Here is a 19,534-nt window from a genome sequence, read left to right on the forward strand (position 1 = left end):
GGTACCGTTTGTGTATGAGGTGGAGCCCCACATAATTAATACCTGGTTACACCGTGGAGGCCAGCCAGGGCACCCTCCTCCATGTGCAAACACCTCCCTGGCTGGGCCGCACGGCACAGGGCACGGGTGCCTAGGCGTGTACACGCAAGACAAGGGAGATTAAGGGCTAGAGGTGCCCCCGCAAATGAACAGCACAGAGTGGATCAACAGCACGCTATTTGCACAGCGCCGAGTTTCTTCTTAAAGAGAGATGAGCTTCGCGGCCCCAGTTTACACCATGAGCCGTGCCCCACCCCCTCCCCCCCTCCACACACAGTCTTAAAGGAGCTACTTACAACCGCAAACATGTCATAGTAGGCCAGTGACAGCTCCTTAACAAGAACACTGGCAGTTGCCTCTGCAAAGCGGAAAATTCCCTGGCGTGGACCCACACACACGCTCAGTTCCAATGACAACTTAATCCTGCCAGGACTGAGGTGTGCAGGGAACAAAAAAAAAAAAAAAAAAAAAAAAAAAATCGCCTGCTTCTAGAAACTTTTAGGTTTAAAAGAAATCATTAAAGGCATGACCCTCAGAACACCTCTCAGAAACGGGAGCCCACCCTTTGTTCAGCTGGCACCGAATTTAGTGGGGACAGAGTCACTTGCCCTCGGCTCCTCCTCTGCTGTGACAGGACGACTGTGCAATCTGCAAAGTTCACTGGGGTCCCCTGTATCAAGTCCAGAGAAGCTGACACTTGGCTGGGAAGGGTGTATACAGGAAGGGGCCAGGAGGGAAACCACTGAGTAGCCCACCACTGTGGTTTGCACGGCTGGCGCACGGGCTCAGAGCTGAGCAGATGCCACCTAAGCCTTTAAAGCATGCACTAATTGCGCTAATTTAGCTAACAGTCTCTGTCCCGTCCCCCACCCCAGTCAACCAGCATCCTCTGCTACTGCTGGAGAGATGCAAGCTGTTGGCTTCAGTGTTATTTTGTCAGCCATTAAACGATTCATCGGAGTCATTAATTGATTTATTACTGCTGCCTGCTCAGAGGGTTTAGCAAATAAAGAAAGATGTAGGTCACAACTCAAAGGAAATTGGACCAAACACCACCACGAGAAGCTGGGCACTTAGAGAGTCTGCCACTGTCCACTCGGGCACCCCTCCACACACAGCTGTCGGAGGGGGGACAGCACAGCTGGCTCTCCTGCCTGAAATCCAGGTGCCAGGCTGCCTCCTGCTCAGGCGCTGGTGATGCCAAAGACGTAGAAGGCCGAGAACCTTGTCCAGAGGCCCCTGGCAGCTGGCTCCCAGAAGCCTGCCAGGCACGATCACCGGCAACTGGGAACAAGGGGGAGAGAATCCTACACTGGCCCCTAACCAGTGGGTGCTGGCTGGCAACGGCTGGGCCTTCGTCTCAGCCCTCCAGGGCACAGGGGAAGCCAGGGCTCTACTCCTCTGGAGGTGACATGCTCCAGCCACACTCCCTCCCTCCCTGCAGTGCCCGCAAGACTGAGGGAACAGCAACAGCTGACGGTAACAGGTGCCTCCCGATGCCTGGCCCTTCAGGATTATCTCTGACCCTCTCGACAGTTCTAGGAGGTAGGTGGCATTACGGTCCCTGTGCTGGAGGAGAAAACAAGTTCAGAGAGCTGACCTGCTGTACTTACACAGCAGGCCAGGGAGCAGTTCGAATCCTGGGATTCCAACCCAGGTCCACCTGACTTCAAAGTCCACCTTTCCTCCCCTCTACCACACTCTTTGGCTGATACAGCTCAACCTCAACAATGACCTCGACAAAAACTAGCTGGGTGAACAAGAGGCAGGGCAGCCCTGTCTCGGAGCCCCAGGTGTCTCATTTATAAACTGACAAAGTTAAGGTGGGTGAGTCCGGAGGACCCAAAGAGGAGAGGGAAACTGCAGGACTCAGGTCCTTCTACCGCCCCAGTGGTGCCGGCCCGTGAGATGCTGATGGCTCGGCCATGCTGGCAACAGAGGCCACATGGCCCAGCGCCCCCTTTCTGCTGTAGAACGGTCCTCCTGCTGGGAGCCAGCTGTCCCCTGGCTTCCCCTGCCGCCCCACCTGCCCCTCAAGCCCCGGCCTAAATGCAGCAGGCCCAGGAAGGCTTCCTAGGACCAGGCCAGGTATCCAGTGGTATGCGATGAACGTTGCTGCACTAGATCAGCCCAGAGAGAAGGAACTCTCATCCTGCCCTGCTCCCAATTCCTGGGGTCGTGAGCAAACATGAGGGAGCGGTGTTGAGGTGAGGAAACTAGAACGGTCATTTTACAGAAATGTTAACACTTCCAACAGGAGGGTTTATAGGGTCACCGGTTCACAGATTCTGTGTGTGTGTCTGTGTCCCTAAAGCAGGAAAGGTAACAGCTCTGATATCCTGTGTCCCCAAGGAACCAAACACAGCCAGTCTGGTTGACTCAAGCTCCGTGATTACAGGAATCAGCCCCTCAAAGCCACATCACACCCCCACCCTGCTCAGTGGCACTGCGGGGCAGAGCCCGCCCCAGCAAGCCTTCAGAGGCCCCCACAGGGGACTGTTTACTTTGCTTCAAGAGTGACGTAGGGGGGCCGAAGAGGTAGATCAGGTGTATACCAAGAGCTGACCTGCTTCAGTCCCTGACACAGCCCCAGCCCCCACACCTAGGTCTGTGGCCTGCCGAGGACCAGGGAGTGTTATGGCGCAAGGCAGGGCGGCCTCTTCGGAGCTCCCCGACAAAGACATCTACAGATATTTCCTGAGTGTCTAGCAGGGGTACAAGACAGGGCTTTCTTGCTAGTATCGCCCCACCCAGAGCATCCGAGAACACGTATCCTTTGGGATCCTAGTGGGGAAACCTGCTAATGGGGTGGGGCCAGGAGCCTGGCCTGGAAGGACCAGTGATGACCTAACTGGTCAAAGGCTTCTGGGGGATAGGGAGAGTTTATCTACTGAGAACTCCGACCCAAATGTGGCTTCTGAAACAGACCCAGGATTTCCCATAGAGGTGGTCCGTCCCCTACTCCATATGGCATTGAAGCACAAAGGAAGGTCTTTATAGAGACGTTCATCCAGGTCCAACAGATGAGACGCTTTTAGTCCCATGGAGAAAGAATAACCTATTATTACATGCACATATTTAGTACTCCAGCTAACAAAAGCCCTCCTTTCACCCATGTTTACTTGATGAACATGCCCAAGCATCCTCTACACAGGCCGGTCCACCCCTCTGGAACACTCCTCCGCGCTCTCTCCGTGGGTGATACCTCTTCGTCCTCTATGTGTTCTTCATCGCAGCACTTGTCACATTGGACTGTTAATTCCTTATTCAAGGAGCCAGCTGTCTTCCCAGGGACAGGGGCAGGAAGGGTGTACATAGCACAGAGAAGGTGCTGGCTCAGTAAATATTTTTTGGATGAATAAAGTCCTTGCAGAAATCCTGCTTTTCAAGAATAGTCACCATGTCTACAAGTAAAATTCTAGGACTAGCTAACTCAGTCACGTACTTACCATTTGGCTACGTCCATACAACTATTCTGTCCCCTCTAAACAACAACGTTAACAACACATACACCACCACCACCACCACACCCAGGCTAGTTTTAGGACACACTGTTCCCTCTGGCTGTAAAACCCAAGCTTTGGGTATTCAGAAAACCTGGGTGCTGGTGTTGCTTGGTCCTTGCTGGCAAACGACTTGGGCAGGCCACTTCTCATAGAGGTACTGGTCAGGTCATTAAAATGGAATCGTCTTTATACCTCTCCCTCCCAAGACAGCTATGAATTAGCTAAAGCTAACATCTGGGCAAAGCACTGGTAGTTGTGGGGCAATGACAGAGAGCAGGGTTGCCTCAGGGAGCTAAATTCCCATCGCTGTTCCTACTTTGGAAGAAGTGGAGACTGGGCCCATTAGGCTGGGTGCAGTGAGTGGATTCGAGTAGTCTTAATGAGTTGCTAAGATCTGGCTGCTTCTATCAGCCCTCTCAGCCAAGCCTCCCTTGCACCTCCAAAGCAAAGCCTGTTGGTTATTCTCAGATAGGCTGGATGCCCTGGTCCTCCACCTCACTGAAGACAGATGTCTGCTCCACTGACCAAGAAGCCACTTTTTCCACAGGCTTCTTGACAGGGTTGAGAGAACCTGCCTTTGGGGCTTAGGGACAGCAAAGGTGGGAAGAGCCCCTCCTGGGCCTAGTCCAGAGACCAAGGAGGACAGCAAGGCAGAGATCCCAACCTGAGACGTCGTTCTCCGTGTCCCACAGACAGGAATCCTCTGCCAATCTGAGGATGCCCGTCGCAGCCGAACCCTCCAAACCACAGGTTTCTAAAAGACACGGTTCCTGCCATCAGAGACGAGCCACAGAGCAAGCCCTGAGCTCACTCAGGAGGAATGCGTCCTCCTCCTCCCTGATTCAGTCCCTCACTTAACATGAAATGAGAACTTGAGAAGGGCAGAGAGGAGAACGAGGGCAGACGCCAGGCTCTCCGAGCCCACAGGGACCTCTGGTTGTACCCCTGTTCTGCTCCCTCCCTGTGCTTACCATGCCCTGGGAATGGCTCCAGCCGCTTACCAACCAGATCTCAGGTCCTCCACTCCTAGGGACACTTTCTCTCCCAGACAAGCTCCCTATGACCTTCCATTTATCTACCTATAGGTAGAGTAGGTTCATGAGCTAGAACTCAATATTGGAAGATACCAGTTTCCACCTGCAACTGTCTCGCAAGGCATCCAATGGAACGTTCAATGACAATGAACTCCTAACCAAGGACTGCTGTGGTAAAGTACAGAGAGCAGTGGCATGAGGGCTCCAGCTCCCCAGCTCCCCGGCTAACTCAGAGCGGCAGGCACTTCCCCCTGACTCAAGAAGCTCCCCCAATACAAGACAATACGTCTGCTGGGGTTGGCATGAGACTTACAGCAAATAAGGAGATAATAAAGGGCCATGATCTCATGTTAGTCTCCCTCTCTTCCCCCCACTCCAACCTCCCTCTTTTCTTGTGCCCAAGCTTCAGCCTCTCTGGCCCCCAGCCTTTGCACAGACCATCCCCTCCACCCAGAATGCCCACAACTCCCTGCCACCATGTCAGTCCCTCCACCTGCCCCTTGGGCCACCCTGGGCACTGGGCAGGATTTTTTCTGTCTTCCAAGCCCATGTGAAACTCTACCTGTGACTCTTCCAGTATCTTCTACATGGCCTTATCGTAAGGACAAAAGCTATCTCCCTTCAGGACTGTTGGTTCCAAAGAACAGAATCCACATATTTACTATGCCTAATCAATAACTATCGCATGACTGAGGACTATGAAAGAGCTTTTTGGACAAAGCTAGGCCTTGGCTCTTCTGGGTAATTTCTTTCTTATTTTTCTCCTTTATAAAGATGAAACTTTAAAGAACAGAACAAACTTTCATAAGCCCAAATATCAAAAAGGACAAAGAGGGGCCTTATCTTCCAGTGTTTCTCTGTTTTTCTCCTCAAGCAATCACTGCAGGAGAGAAACAAGGAAACCTTGAAAAAGGCTTGAATTTGAATCTTGGTTCTATCCTACCTTGAAACTCGTGAGTCACAGAGACATGGCAAAACTATCTTTGATGGATGACCAAGCACCCCTCTCTGCTGCAAACGTGTCTAAAGCTGTCTGTTTTTCTTCTATTTTGTCTAATTTCATTTAAGTCCCTGGCCTGGGTCTTCTCCACTGAAGATAGAAGTTTTTAATTAGATTTGGGTAATCCACAGGGCTTCAGAAACTTTGAATCTAGAACCTCAGAAGAGGAGGGGATCCTGCGGTCCCTCTGTTGTAGATGCGGCCTCCAGCTCACAGACCTGGGTCAAGGGCAGGAATCGGTCTGGGACCTGGGTCTCCCAAGACGGCTGTACCTTGGCAGTCTCATGTAGAAAAGTAGGATAATAAGCCTTGCTTCAGAGAGTCTGCGAAAGTGAAGTTTCTGCTGCCTCCCCTAGAACTCCACCTGGCCTGTATCTTTCAGCTACGCGGTAAGTAACTGTTGAATGGACACTCCTAAACCCTCCGCTCTGCCTTTTCTCCACTCTCCACGGAGGAAGGCCTCGCCCAGAGGGACCAGCCGGGCAGTCCTCACCTGTAGAGCCTCAGAGCGGTCCCAATCTCATCCCCTGACACTTGCCGGCCCATGTGTCCCAGGAAAGGGAACTGACACTTGCCAGCCTATGTGTCCCAGCAAAGGGAACAAGCCACCATTGGAGGTAGGCATGGGGAAGGCCAATCCTCCCAACAACCTGGAGATGCTAACCCCACTCTTGTGCTTCACACCTGACCCTTTTGCCAGTGAAGATCACGATGGTGAAGTGTCTTCACAAGGTCACAATTCTTCCTGGCTGGGTCCAGTCATCACAGACCTACACTCTCCACCAGAGCGCGCCCCAGTGGGAACCAGACAGAAGACCTCAGTCATGGCAAGAAAAGACACTAACCCTGCAACCAGCCCCTCAGGTTCTGGCACCTGCGTGAGGTGGGTCTCTTCGACCTTAACTTGACCATCTATACGATGAGAAGTTGCCACTGCCAGCCTGGCCTACCTCACGCAAAATGTGAAGCACAAATGAAGAAACAAACGCAAAACCTGGTGTGACCAGAAAGGCAACAGCACCCCTGCTCCCAGACAATCAAAGCGGTGGGAAGAAAGGAGGAAGCTACAGTAACAAAGGGCCTGTACTAGGAGTCAGGCCCCGGCTCCGAGTCCCTTCCCCTCACCTATAAAAACAAAGGGGACAAATTCCACTCCTGGTCCCCAAACCTGGCTGCACATCAAAAGCCTCTGGGGGCTCTACAACCACCCAGCTGCCCACCCTCCCCCCAGGCAGCAGGCATCCAGCTTTCAGGAGCTCCTGGATCAGATGTTCCAGCGGATTCCTCCCGGGCTCTGCCTCTGCCCTGGCCAGGGTAAATAGACCCCAGGTCCAGCGATGACTAGACAGATGGGCAGGCCTCTTCTGCCCCTCACCCTCCCCAGCCAGGCTCCCAGGAGGCCTGCAGGAAGCTTCCGGATGCAGGTCGGGGCTTAGACAGCCGCCCAAACAGGTACAGGCCCAGATGTAATTGGCCTCTCGGTTAAGCTTTCTAATCTCATTAAAGCTGCCCACATCATGCAGACCACAGCTCTGCATTTAATAACAGAAGAGCACTGCCCTGCCCACGGTAAGCTGATTAGGTCTGGGGAGACCCGAGAGGACCACTCTGGACCAAGGCCCCTGGCCCGAGACGGACAGAGTGCAGAGTGCAGGACTCACAGCTGCCTCCCCTCCCATTCACGATGGGAAGAGGGGGCTGGTTTGGGGTCCAAGCAGCTATGCTCTGTGCCTTTGGAAGAGAAGATCTGTCCTGCCACCCACCCTTTCCCCCCGCCCTTTGAGAGAAGGTACCCCAAGTCCTTCCTTGACAAGTGTGTGAGGAGGGCTGAGACAGTAGCCAGCTCCTGGACATTGGCCCCGACAACGCCATGGTCAACGTGTACAAACATCCCTGTGCAAATATACGTCATCCACTTCTCGATCATCTCCTCTATCTAAATACACACCAAGAAAATAACTTGGCAGTATAAGAAATTCTGCCATGGCTCCAAAGTAGCAAAAACAAACTCTCCCTCCCTCTCTCCTTCTCTGCTCTGCTCAAGGTGCCACTCTGGGTCAAGGACAGGCATGGAGACACGCACACTGGCAACAACCACCCAGAATATGCTGGGGGTTTAATCCCACTGAAAGCGGTTGATTATTAATATTTAATAGGGAAGATAACATTTTAGAAGGGAAGGGACTCTGTGCAGGTTCCAAGCCAGGCTAGAACAGATAGATACCCTGTCCAAGGGAGATGTTTGGGGACACGCCCAGCCAAGTACAAATACACACCCATCCCCACCCCCTTTGGGACTCGCTTTAAGACACTGGCATTTTCCACTCCACCTGCCAAGAATGAAGCCACCCTGCCCCGTGTGATCCTCAACCCCCTGGAAACAAAGGCGGCAGTCACGGGGGTGGGCTAGCGCACCTCAGGCATTGGTCCAGTGTCTCCCCCGCCCCCTGCCTTTTCACCAAAGGGGGAACAAAGGCCCACAGTAGGACACAGACATGCCCAGAACCTGGCCAGGGTGCCTCTTATTCCACCACGCTTTCATTCTTTGGATAATCTGGATAGAGGTGGCTTTTTTTTTTTTTTTAAATGCCCTCAGCAAATCTAAGCTGCTTACAATCACCCCTAAGCCCACCCTCTAGGGCACGAGGGCAGCAAATTATTAGGAAAACGTCTGAGGGTCAAGGGCGTGGGGGCAACCCTCCAATCATGCCAGCTCTCATGGGCCAGGCCGACTTCTCAGCTGCCATGCAATGCCCCAGTCCCATCCACCCCACTCTCCATCTAGACTCGGGTCCACGGGCCTGGAGCACTTGCTCTAGCCCTCCCCTCGTCCCTACTCCTCTCCCCAAACTGACCTAACCAGCCACTGACAAGCTCAGTGGCCTGGTGGCTACCGGCTGCACACCAGCTTGGCTGGGCAGGCCCTTCTCAGTTCCAGCTCCACCCACATTCGCTTCCAAGGGCTTACAGACTCTTCTTTTCCCTACAATGCTCTCTTCACACTTCCCTTTCAGTCACCAATTTCTACCCCTTTTTTCATTGTGGGATCCACGGAAAATGTCACTGCATCCAGGAAGCCCTCTGGGTAGAGCCCTCTCTTGGGACCCAGCAACGGGGTTGGGTCCCTTGCAGCATCGGAAGCATCTGCTTATGCCTATGTCCCTCTTTCCCACTAAACTGTGAGATCCCAGAAGGCAAACTCCCAGAAGACATCTGGCCCAGCTCAGCTAAGGGTCCAGCACACCAAAGGCATTTCCAGGCCCACACAATTTGCAAAAGAAGTTTCAAGTCTCAGAACCAATACCAGAGACATCATTCAATCCAATCCCAGTTGCTGTTATTGTTTTTGTTTTTAAATAAAAAAAAAAACAACAAAGGCCCAAGGAGGATGAGAGAGTGTTAGTATCACATAGCTCATTAGCAGCGCCAAACTGGTGGCTAGCCTGCGTCTTCACAGACTCCTCCAGATCAGCCAAAAGCCTCACAGGAAGACCCAACTCAAGAGAGTGCTATTGGGACCGAACATCCAAGAAAGAGGGGCATTCGAAAGGTCTAGAAGCAGCCCCGGAGGCGCCGGCTTGGGGGCTCAGGAGACCAGCATAAGGAAATACACAGGCCAACCTGGAAACCCCAAGTGGGGACTATCGGCTAGAACTATCCTGAGCAGGTGCTCGACAAGGACAGAAGGAAGGACCAAGGACAGGACCTGGCACGTGGAGGCACTCAACAAACATTTGCTGTTGCACAATTAATGGCACAAACGACCAATTATAAACCAATGCAATGCACAGCATCACACAGGCCTGCACGGGGCTCCAGGATCTCAAAGAAAGGAAGGATTATTTTCTGCCAGAGGGTGGGGCAGTCTGGGACAGCTTCACAGAGCAGTGACATCTGATCAGACGCCATCTGTTATTTTTCTCTAATTGTTCCACATGTGTGAAATTTTGATTCTAAGCTAGAATGTGGCCTCTTAAGAGGCTGAGGCTGTGGCTGCTCTCCCTGCCTTCCCCAACCCTTCTCTCCAAAGCATCCATTCGACAGTGGGGCTCCTCGTAGACACTGAGGAATGCCAACAGGAGTGAAAGGCCACACCCTTCTATTCCAAAGAGGAGGTAAAAGTAATGCTGGCTTCCCACAAGTCTGCTTTACCTACAGAAGCTCCCTGAAGCCCATGAAGAAAGCCAGCAGTGCCCAGGGGCACTCCCAACATCCCAAATGCCCTGTGTCTCTGGTGTGGCATTAAGAGATGGGCACTCAGAAAATAAATAAAATGTTAAAAAAAAAAAATTAAAAAAAAAGGGGCGCCTGGGTGGCTCAGTCGGTTAAGCGGCCAACTTCGGCTCAGGTCATGATCTCACGGTCCGTGAGTTCGAGCCCTGCGTCGGGCTCTGTGCTGACAGCTCAGAGCCTGGAGCCTGTTTCAGATTCTGTGTCTCCCTCTCTCTGACCCTCCCCCATCCATGCTCTGTCTCTCCCTGTCTCAAAAATAAATAAAATGTTAAAAAAAAAAAAAAATTTAAGAGATGGGCACTCAGGCTCTGTTGAACATGTCCTGGGTCCAATGGGTGGCACCGAGTCTCTTCCACACCTCACCTGCTTCCCCCTCTCAACAACCCTGCGAGATAGGAATCAATACCCTCACTTGACACACTGGGAAAACTGAGGCTTATAGACAGGTCATGGGGCCAGGTCAGTGGCAGGCTCATGTGGGTCTTTGAACACATCACACTGCCGGTAATATTACTTCGCTGCCAACAGTTTCCTGCAACAGAGGCATCACCAAGGCCATTTGGAAGGAATGGGTTAGTGCCGGTCCAGACCTCCCGCCTGCAAGAAACACCACCACCAGCACACCAACTTTGGTCTTCCAGCACCAATTAACCTACCGAAGGGGCACAACTGTACCACGTGGGGTCACTCACACAGACCACACCACACCCCGGTTTCTACAGCTGCACCCCATCTTCTCACTTTCCCGAGGCCTCGACACCCCACCCTACCCCCAGCCACATCCGAGTTTCCATAGAGGCCCAGAAGAATGCAAACTCCAATGATTCCCTTTCTTGTTTGGATAATGGCCACTTCACAATTCTCCCTCCCATACCAGGACCCTCGCTGCTCCTGTGAGCAGGCGTTCAGGCCAGGGAGAGAGAACAAACGGGAGGGGATGAAAAACACACACAACAGTAAGCTGCAACCCAAACAGAACTAATCCATTCAGAGCCCAAAGAGGCTGAGCAGATGGGAAGCCGGCATTCCCCCGCCCGCCACCACCCTGGGTTCCGGGGCCTTCACCACAGTGTTATAATTATAAAGGGTGACCCAGCCACATGCTCTCGGGGCCGCCCCTGCTCCCAGGCACCCGCGGGCACCGCCTTCATCTGGTTTGTGTTTAGAGCCCTTTCTGAGCCTCCCCCAAATCATATGTGCAAGGGCAAAGCACAAACGTGCCAGCCTTGGGACACGCTTCCAGGGGAAGGAGGAAGGTGCCAATTTCACCCAGTCCCCTCTCTGCACTCTGGGCGGGAGGGGCAAAACACCCTCAGAAGGGCTCCCACCCCCCTTCTTCCCAGCCCAGTGTCCCCCACTCTCCCTGAGCACCTACCCATGTGCACAACGACATCGTCCTTCGTGTGTTCCCTTCCACCCAGTAAACAAGAGGACAGAAACGACCGGTGTCGCTCACTGTAACACCCCCACTGCTTAACACAGGGCAAGGCTGTGCAAGACATATTCAAAGATTTGCCAAATGGGGGCACCTGGGTGGTTCGGTCGGTTAAACGTCCAACTTCGGCTCAGGTCATGATCTCACGGTTTGTGAGCTCAAGCCCCGCATTGGGCTCTGTGCTGACAGCACCCACGTCGGATTCCGTGTCTCCCTCTCTCCCTGCCCCTCCCCCACTCACGTTCTATCTCTGCCTCTCTCAAAAATAAAAATTTTTTTAAATTAAAAAAAAATTTGCTGAATGAATGTAAATCACAACTCCAATTAATTCTACGGATATTTTTATTCCTTTATAGTTGTCCCTTTCTCTAAACCTGCAGCACTCTGAGGGCAGAAATCCTGTCTTGTTCATTACCTCCCCAATGACTGGCACTTCGGGGGGTGCTCAATAAATACATACTTGTTATGTTGGGGCACCTGGGTGGCTCAGTCGGCTAAGCTTCCAACTTTGGCTCAGGTCATGATCTCACAGTTTGTGAGTTCGAGCCTGGCATCGGGTTCTCTGCTGTCAGCGTGCAGCCCGCTTTGGATCCTCTGTCTCCCTCTCTCTCTCTGCCCCTTCCCCACTCATACACGCGTGTGCACACATTCTCTCTCTCTCTCAAAAAATAAATAAACATTAAAAAAATAAATATACAAATACTTCCTATGCAAAGGAATGACCATTCATCACTTTGAGAACATTGAAGACCCACCAATGGAGGGAGTTTAAATATCACTGGTGTCACCCTGCTCATTTGTAAAAGGAGAGGGAGTGCCTTGTTTGTGGCCAGTGTGCCAGATGCAGGACTCGAATCTGGGTCCTGAGGCCCCGCCTGCCATGGCAGGGGAGGACAAAAGGCACGGAGGATGTGCCTGCTGCTCTGAAGAAGCGGGTGATCTGGCGGGGCAGACAAGATAGACACATGAAACAATTAGTGAACAAGATAACCGCCAGCCTGACGGTATTATACCCGGATATAATAAAGTACACGCTGTACGACACAATTAGAGACAAGAGTGAAGCACACGGCACTAATTACACAGGACAAAGAGTGAGCAAATGGGAGCCGCCGGGGCGCTGGAGTTGTCACAGAGGACTCTGGAGACCAAGGAACCCAAGGTGAGTTTGGGGTGGGGCGCCTCCGCCAGGAAGCCTCTCCAGATGACCACTCCCTCCTCAGTGCTCTTGCTAGCTCCTGCCCTGAGCCAGCCGATCCCTCTGTCACTCACGGCCCTTGTTCAAGCGGTCTGCTATCGATCACCTGGATGGTCAGCCTAGGGGGCAGGGGACAGGTCCTGGCACCGAGCCAGCCCCTGGTCATCAGTCAACGTTCGTTATTTCAACATGCACCGTCACCAGTACTACGTGCTCGGGACTGACCTGAGCCTCTGCGAACATCAGCTCGTTCAAGCCTTCCAACAATGCGGTGAGGTAAGGGCGCATATGCTTCTGCAGATCATAAGCTCAGAGAGGGGAAGTCACCCTCCTGGGCCACAGTGCCAATAAATGGCAGAGTCAAGAGACAACCTAAAACAGGCCCACCGCTTGACAAATCTCATGCTCCTAATCGCCACGCCCACGCAGTCCAGCACAGAAACCCCAGCTCCAAGGGGGCTACTGAGTCCTTCGAGATGTGGGCAGTTCAAACTGAGATGTTAAAATACAGACCAGATCCCAAAGACTTGGTATGAAGAGTATGTAAAATAACTCGTCCATCATTTCTACACTGATTACATCTGAAAAGGATAGTGTTTGGGGCATATTCATTTACGAGGAAATAGAATAGACTAATGAAATGAATTTCATCCATTTCACTTTTTTTATGCGACTGTGTGAGACCGTAGGAGGACAGGTGTGTCTAACATTCTGTCTGCAGAGGCCAGCACTGCCTCCGTGACGTATGTGAATGAACGATGAGCAGGACGCGGACAAGAGGATGGGAGAACGGCCTAGGCGACATTTCAGGTGAGAACAAGCATGGGGCCAGGGAGTAGGGGGTGCAGTAGCCCTGAGCCCTGCAGACAGGATGGATAGGGTGAGGTCTGCCTAGAACCAGGGGAGGGCTTGGTCAGGTACACTGGCCCCAAATGACAGAAGACATGGGGAGCAGGCCAGGACTCTGACCTGGGGGTTCTGGTAAAAACAGGTGGCCAAGCTATTTACCATGCAGAGAAGAGAGTGGGTACAGTGACTAAGTGGGACTAGTGGCCTAGAACTAGTCACCTACCCAGGTGCCTTGCAGAACACAGCAGCCAAGTCCTCAATTTCCTGCATTACAGAGCACTGGGATGGGTCCCCGCCCTGCCCCACCCTGGGGCCAGGAAACACTCGTGCCAACTTGGCACCCAGTGAACTGTGGGCACAGGGTTAGTCTCACATGGGGGCACTGAGGAGGCCTTTCAGGGGATGAGAAGCTGCTCGGGGAAGTAAGGCTGAATGGGGGTTTGGGAAGTAGGGGCAGGCAAAGGACATAGCAGGTGGAATGCTGGAAGAACAGGTCATTCTAGGAAGAAGGTCCGGTGCGTGCAAAAGCCGTACGCACAGGGGGCAGCCAGAGGCAGAAGCAGAAGAGCAGAATCTAGAGGGGGCGCTGGAGCTAGATCCCAGGATCTTCTGCTGATAAGGAATATCAGCAGATACTCTTAGCTCTCTTCTGCTGAGATGAGCCATGGTGCGCCTTGGCAGGTGCTGAGAAGGCGATCCCAGAAAAACCTGGTAACACCCCCCACTGCCACCACCATCACCACCGAGGGGCGAGGATGCACGGCACCAATGCCTCCCTTACTGGAGCACTGTCGCTCCAACACACGCGGCTGACATTTACCATGATGGGAGGAAAGCCAGGCAGAGACCAGCACAGAGTGCATCCGGAGGGAGTGTCTCTCTGCCTCTCAAAAATAAAATAAATGTAAAAAAAAAAAATAATTAATAAATAAATAAATAAATAAATAAAGGGTGACGATTCCAATGCCTACAAACGTTAAATAACAAACGTATTTCCATCTCTGTTAATGCCCCCCCTCTCCTTCCCGATCCCTCTGGGGGATCTCATGAAGAGTATGGCTAGGGGTAACAAATCCTAGCTCGGACATCTGTACGCTGAGAGCTTCCAGGCCACTTGTTAACTGGGTAAGAGGGGAACCACTGTCTTATTCCCCAGGGTCCTTGTGAGAAACCAAGAGATTCAATAGATGTGAATTACCCAGCACAGACCCAGGCCCTTCCCTTCCCTTCCCACTGTCACCGGTCCCCAAATACCCTCATTCTGTGGTCCATGAGTACACAGTACCTGCCTAGCACAGTGGGCAGCACATGATAGGGGTTCAATAAATAGTACATTTTCTATTATCAGATGTCACAGCTGAGGAACAGCAAATTAGATCCAGTTAGGAGAGCAGAAAGTTACCTCAGCAAGCAATCACAGGGCCAGGGAACGTTTTTAAAAATGGAAGAAAGCTTCAAGCTGGAGGTCACTGCCTTCCTTTGCCAGGCTCGGTAATTCAGAGCCATGGCAAAGCCCAAGATACTCAAGTCTGGATTTTTTTTTTTTTTTTAATGTTTATTTATTTTTGAGAGAGAGCAAGAGAGACAGAGCATGAGTGGGGAAGGAGCAGAGAGAGAGGGAGACCCAGAATTTGAAGCAGGCTCCAGGCTCTGGGCTATAAGCACAGAGTCTGACACGGGGCTCGAACTCACAAACCGTGAGATCACGACCTGAGCTGAAGTCAGACACTTAACCGACCGAGCCACCCAGGCACCCCAGTCTGGATCTTCTTGTGAACGATGCACCATAAACAGAAGGAAGCTCTCAGCTGGGCATGGGGCTGGAACAGTCACTACTATTTGCCTCTCTCTCTGGCAGACTTTTCTGCCCTCTCCCAGTTTTGTCCCCAGCCTGGGCACCCTGACCTGCTAGCTATTCCTCCACCTCTCCCCCTCTTCCACCAAGATACACTCCCACTCGTCGTCGTTTGTGCAAAATCTTCGAGGCCCCAGGGCCTCCTTCCTCAGTAGCCCTTCCCAGAACCCCCCTACCTGACCGGGTACCCCCTACCCCCACCCCTGCTCCCACTCTGTCCCCAACTCCTGGCACCCTTCTATCCAGGCTGGCAGCTCCTGGGCTTCTTTCTTACCCCTCCTCCTAGACTAGAAGCACTCCCAGGACGGAACCCGCACAGAATCCGCGGGGCCTTCAGAGTGGAGATCACACGCTTGCCAGGGGAAAGAGTGGGAGGGCTACGATAATGCACACCTTGGGGCGATAAGCCTCAGGCCGGTGTCAGCCATGTGTCACAGAGCGCATCCACCGGAGGACAGGGGAAATGCTACAAGTCCAAACAGGCGTAGAGTTTCAGGCCAGGACACCAGGCGCATTATCAGCAAACATCAAGTTATCCGAAACCAGGCCGCGTCACAGAGGTAAACAGGCACGGCCACAGCACAGCCTCACCAGACGCCACGTCCGCCCCTTACCTGGCTTATCCCTGGGAAGAATGGGAAAGGTGGTGGCTGGGTGGAGGGGGACCAGCACCCTGACATCTGACATGTCTTAGGAGCCGTTCCGGGTAACGTCACTATAAAGATGATAATAACGGTACGTGTTTATCTGGTGTGGAGTACTCACTCCGCTCACTTCCCTTTATCCACCTTCACGCCAACCTCAAGACGTAAATACTTTATCAGATCCATTCCACAGAGCAGGCAACTGAGGATTAGATTACTGAGGCCACACAGTTGTAGCTGGCAGAGTTGGCACCTGCCTGACAGCGGGCTCCTTCAATGACCACGGCAGCCTTTCCCACGGGGGCCCAGCGCCATTACTTACCTTGACGCTCACTCAACCTTGAGATTCTAATGGTGAAACAACAGGGTTCCAGCTCTTCCCCCAGGCGCCCCTCGAACACCACCTTCTTTACCAATCTTATTATTTTTTTAAGTGTATTTATTTTTCAGAGAGAGAGAGAGAACAGGAGGAGGAGGGGCAGAGGGGGGCAGAGAGGACAGAGGATCTGAAGCGGGCTGTGTGCTGACACAGCAGGGCGTCTGGTGCGGGGCTCGAACTCACAAACCGCGAGATCATGACCTAAGCCGAAGTTGAACACTTGTCCACCTGAGCCGCCCAGGCGCCCCGATCTTTATACCCACCCCACATTTCCCCCGGCCCCGGAGAACCACCCTGTTCTCTCTCTTCTATGCCCAGCTTACCCTGGCCCGGGCCCTGCACAGAACTACACAGTGTCCTGTGTTCAACGCTTTGTCTGACTTCACTTGATGGTGGGTTCCCAGAGGGCAAAGATCCCATCTTATCTTTGAATCCCTGGCACTGTAGAATAAATTAATGTTTTAAAGCATACCTCCCCCCTCAAACAAATAACTCCTAAGCCTCTCAACAGAGCAGTATGGAAATAACCAAGAAGATTAGGATAGGGCACCAATCCAGAGGGGCAGGGATTCATTCCTAGGCCAGTTCTGAAAATGAAGAGTACCTAACTAAAAGGTAATCTCTGCCACTGTCTTATACAGGAACAATCTCACCGACTTGGAATAATTAGGGATAGAAGATGAAAAGCTGGTGTGACCTACCACTGTAAAAAGTTATAATGCACTTGAATGAGGCATACACAGAATATGGCTTTAGCGACTGAGCAGGGCCCATTTGTCAAAGGCGCAACCAGAGCGTGTAAGCAAACAGAGCACGCTGATTTTGAGCAGTGTAGATTATCGAGTGGGTTTTGTAATCTTCCTGCATCTTAGGACACCACTCGTTTGCTTGGCAAACCTGTCTTCCCGTCTTGGCCTGAAGGAGTGAGGCATGAGCTCTGCCTTGAGGGTGGTTATAAAATTTCTATCAGACCCCATCAAACTGAGCTACCTCCAAACAATGCATAATTTTCCAAGTAGCCAAACGAGAGCCGAAGTTTCTACAACAAGCCAGATCAAGTCAACCCAGACTTGAGCTCTAGCCACGATACAGGAAGCGGATAATGAAGGGAGGCATCAGCATCCCTCCTCCGCAGAGCAAGAGGAGGGAAACAAAGCTGGGTCTCAAAACAGTCAGCCTTGCATCCGACTGATATTTAGGGAAACGTCCCTATTAGGAGTTGAGGCTGACGGCACGGTGAGACACAATTTGTCCCTGACACATGTATTCAATGGGCCGAGAAAACACCAGGCGGTCAGAAAGTTGGCTTCTCAACCACTCCTGACACCACCCGGTAAAACTCAAAGGCGCTGGAGTGGTCCCGAAAATCCCTAACTCCCCGATTGCCCTGTACTCAGAAATAACCAAAAGCCTTTGTCGCTGCCAAAAAAAAAAAAAAAAAAAGGGGGGGCGGGGGAAGAAAACCCCAGGAACACAACCAAATCCATGTCCAACTCCTTTGCCCCTTGGAACAAAACCCACTGCAAGCATACACAAAGCAGGAGAAGGCTGGACAAAGGACAGGCCAGGTCACACTCGACAAGGCGCTTTCTTGTCGTTTCCAAAACAGAACTGTCCTCTATTAAAACACTCTTGTTGCTCGGATGTTGATTGGGGGGGGTGGGGGGGGCCGCCACAAATCTCAAAACAAAAGACAGGCCGTGCCGGGGACAGGAGGCCTGGAGCCGGCTCCTTCTCCCCTGCACACTTCCCAAGTGTTTGAATGCCCGCAGATCTCCGGCCCGGAGATGGCAGCTGTCTGTTATTATCCCGGCAACTCCAAGGGCCCCAGCACCAGGGAGCGTGTCCCGAGCAGGTGAACGCCATCTGCCTGGCTCTGACAAGATGCCCGTCTTCGTGCCTGCTGCTGCCAGCAGGCCGTGTAGACCTCAGGGAGGCACAGCCAGGCTCCCACCCTCTCAGAAATGGTTCTTCAATGCTCAGCCAGGCTTTCTTCTCTCTCCCCAGGGGCTGCAGGCTCAGTCACTACCTGGCATTTATCACAGAAGGGGAGCTCTTTTGAAAAACACTTGGTCACCTTTCACAGAAATTTCTAAAGGCATTGAGAGTATGTTTAGGCAGGACTGGGGAGGGGGGGGCGGGTTGCACAGAGTTGGGTATACATAGGAAAACAGAGCCCACCGACATACCTCCCAGGGGTTAATTTTCAGAAAGGTCTTTAATTGATCTACTAAGAGAAAAAAGTTTTCTACCTGCCTTTTAAAAAGCACTCCCCGCATTAGCTGAAACATTCCCAACACCTCAGCCCATTTCCTCCTGCCCCCACCCTGGCTGTTTTAATTGGGGTAAGTGGTTCCCTGATGCAATCTGCAAAGTACTAGTCCGAGACCATGGGGAGAGCAAGAGCTAAGTGGAAAAGCAGGGCTGGGGTGGACAGAAGCCCGGGATGGGCATGGGGAGGCCAAACGTTCCCACTCCACCTCTTCTGCTCCTGGGAAGAGAAGAGTTCCCCTGTAAAGTCTTTTCACTGGCTGGTCTGCCAACAACTGAAAAGCCTGCACCAGGTGTGCACAGGACAACAACCCCACTGGCACAGGACAAAGCGAACGGAAGGTGACGGCGAGCCTGCGTGCCTGGGAGTCTGGGAGTCTGGGTCCAGGCGGGGCCCGATCTAGTGCTCTCTGCACCAGGAGCTAACGGCCCTGGAAGGAACACAGGTCCCCACCCTCATCTCTCCGGAGACTTGAGCAAGAAGGACTCTGCAGTTTGAGGTCTTTAAAGCCACACACGCTTCACTGACACCAACCAGCGACAGACTTCCTCGTCTTAGATAGGAAAGTGAGGTGGGGACAGGGAGAGAACAGGCCACCCCAGAAGGGGGCAGCAGAGTTACGGTCTGGCCTTGGGCAGCCTGGGCTCCAGGTAGAAACCCACCAACGGCTTGGGAGTGAGGAGGATGGTCCTCACAGGCTGAAAACACCCACGGGAAGGGCTGAGCCACAAGCACTCTGTGCTTTGGAACAAAAGCCAGAAGACAGAGAGGCAGTGTGGACAACCTGGACGTCAAAGCTGGTTCCAACCCCTACCAGATCACAAGGCCCTGCGGGGCTTCTGGGGCGAAGAGAAGACAAGCAACCCCACTAACTCAAGAGACTGCTTGCAGGGCTCACAGAGGGCAGTGGAGGTGCAGGGCTTGGAGAACTACAAAGGACCACACCAGCAAGGTCTCCAAATCAAGTCGGCCTCATCTGGAGCAAATAAGCAAGGACACGCACCCCCCAAAGGGTGGCCCTGTGACCATGGCCATCGCCGCTGTCATGCAGGGAGGGAGCTGCAAGCCAGCAGGTTCAGGAAAACAGCCC

At 52.7% G+C, this 19,534-nt stretch overlaps 1 protein-coding gene across 10 annotated transcripts in view; it reads right to left on the minus strand.

Annotated features, from left to right (window-relative positions):
- The window catches only part of SSBP3 (single stranded DNA binding protein 3), a 162,072-nt gene that overhangs the window by 54,191 nt on the left and 88,347 nt on the right, over positions 1-19,534 (minus strand). The window contains exon 1 of one of the 10 annotated variants that reach the window (XM_042951512.1): positions 3,162-3,262. The exons of the other annotated variants lie outside the window; for them this stretch is intronic. Coding sequence (XP_042807446.1) covers positions 3,162-3,182 — 21 coding nt within the window. The 5' untranslated portion in view covers positions 3,183-3,262. Of the gene's footprint in view, positions 1-3,161; positions 3,263-19,534 lie in introns of those variants that run through there. 10 annotated transcript variants of the gene reach the window in all.

This window comes from Panthera leo, chromosome C1 (genome assembly GCF_018350215.1).
Source record: "Panthera leo isolate Ple1 chromosome C1, P.leo_Ple1_pat1.1, whole genome shotgun sequence".
NCBI classification, from domain to species: Eukaryota; Metazoa; Chordata; class Mammalia; order Carnivora; family Felidae; genus Panthera; species Panthera leo.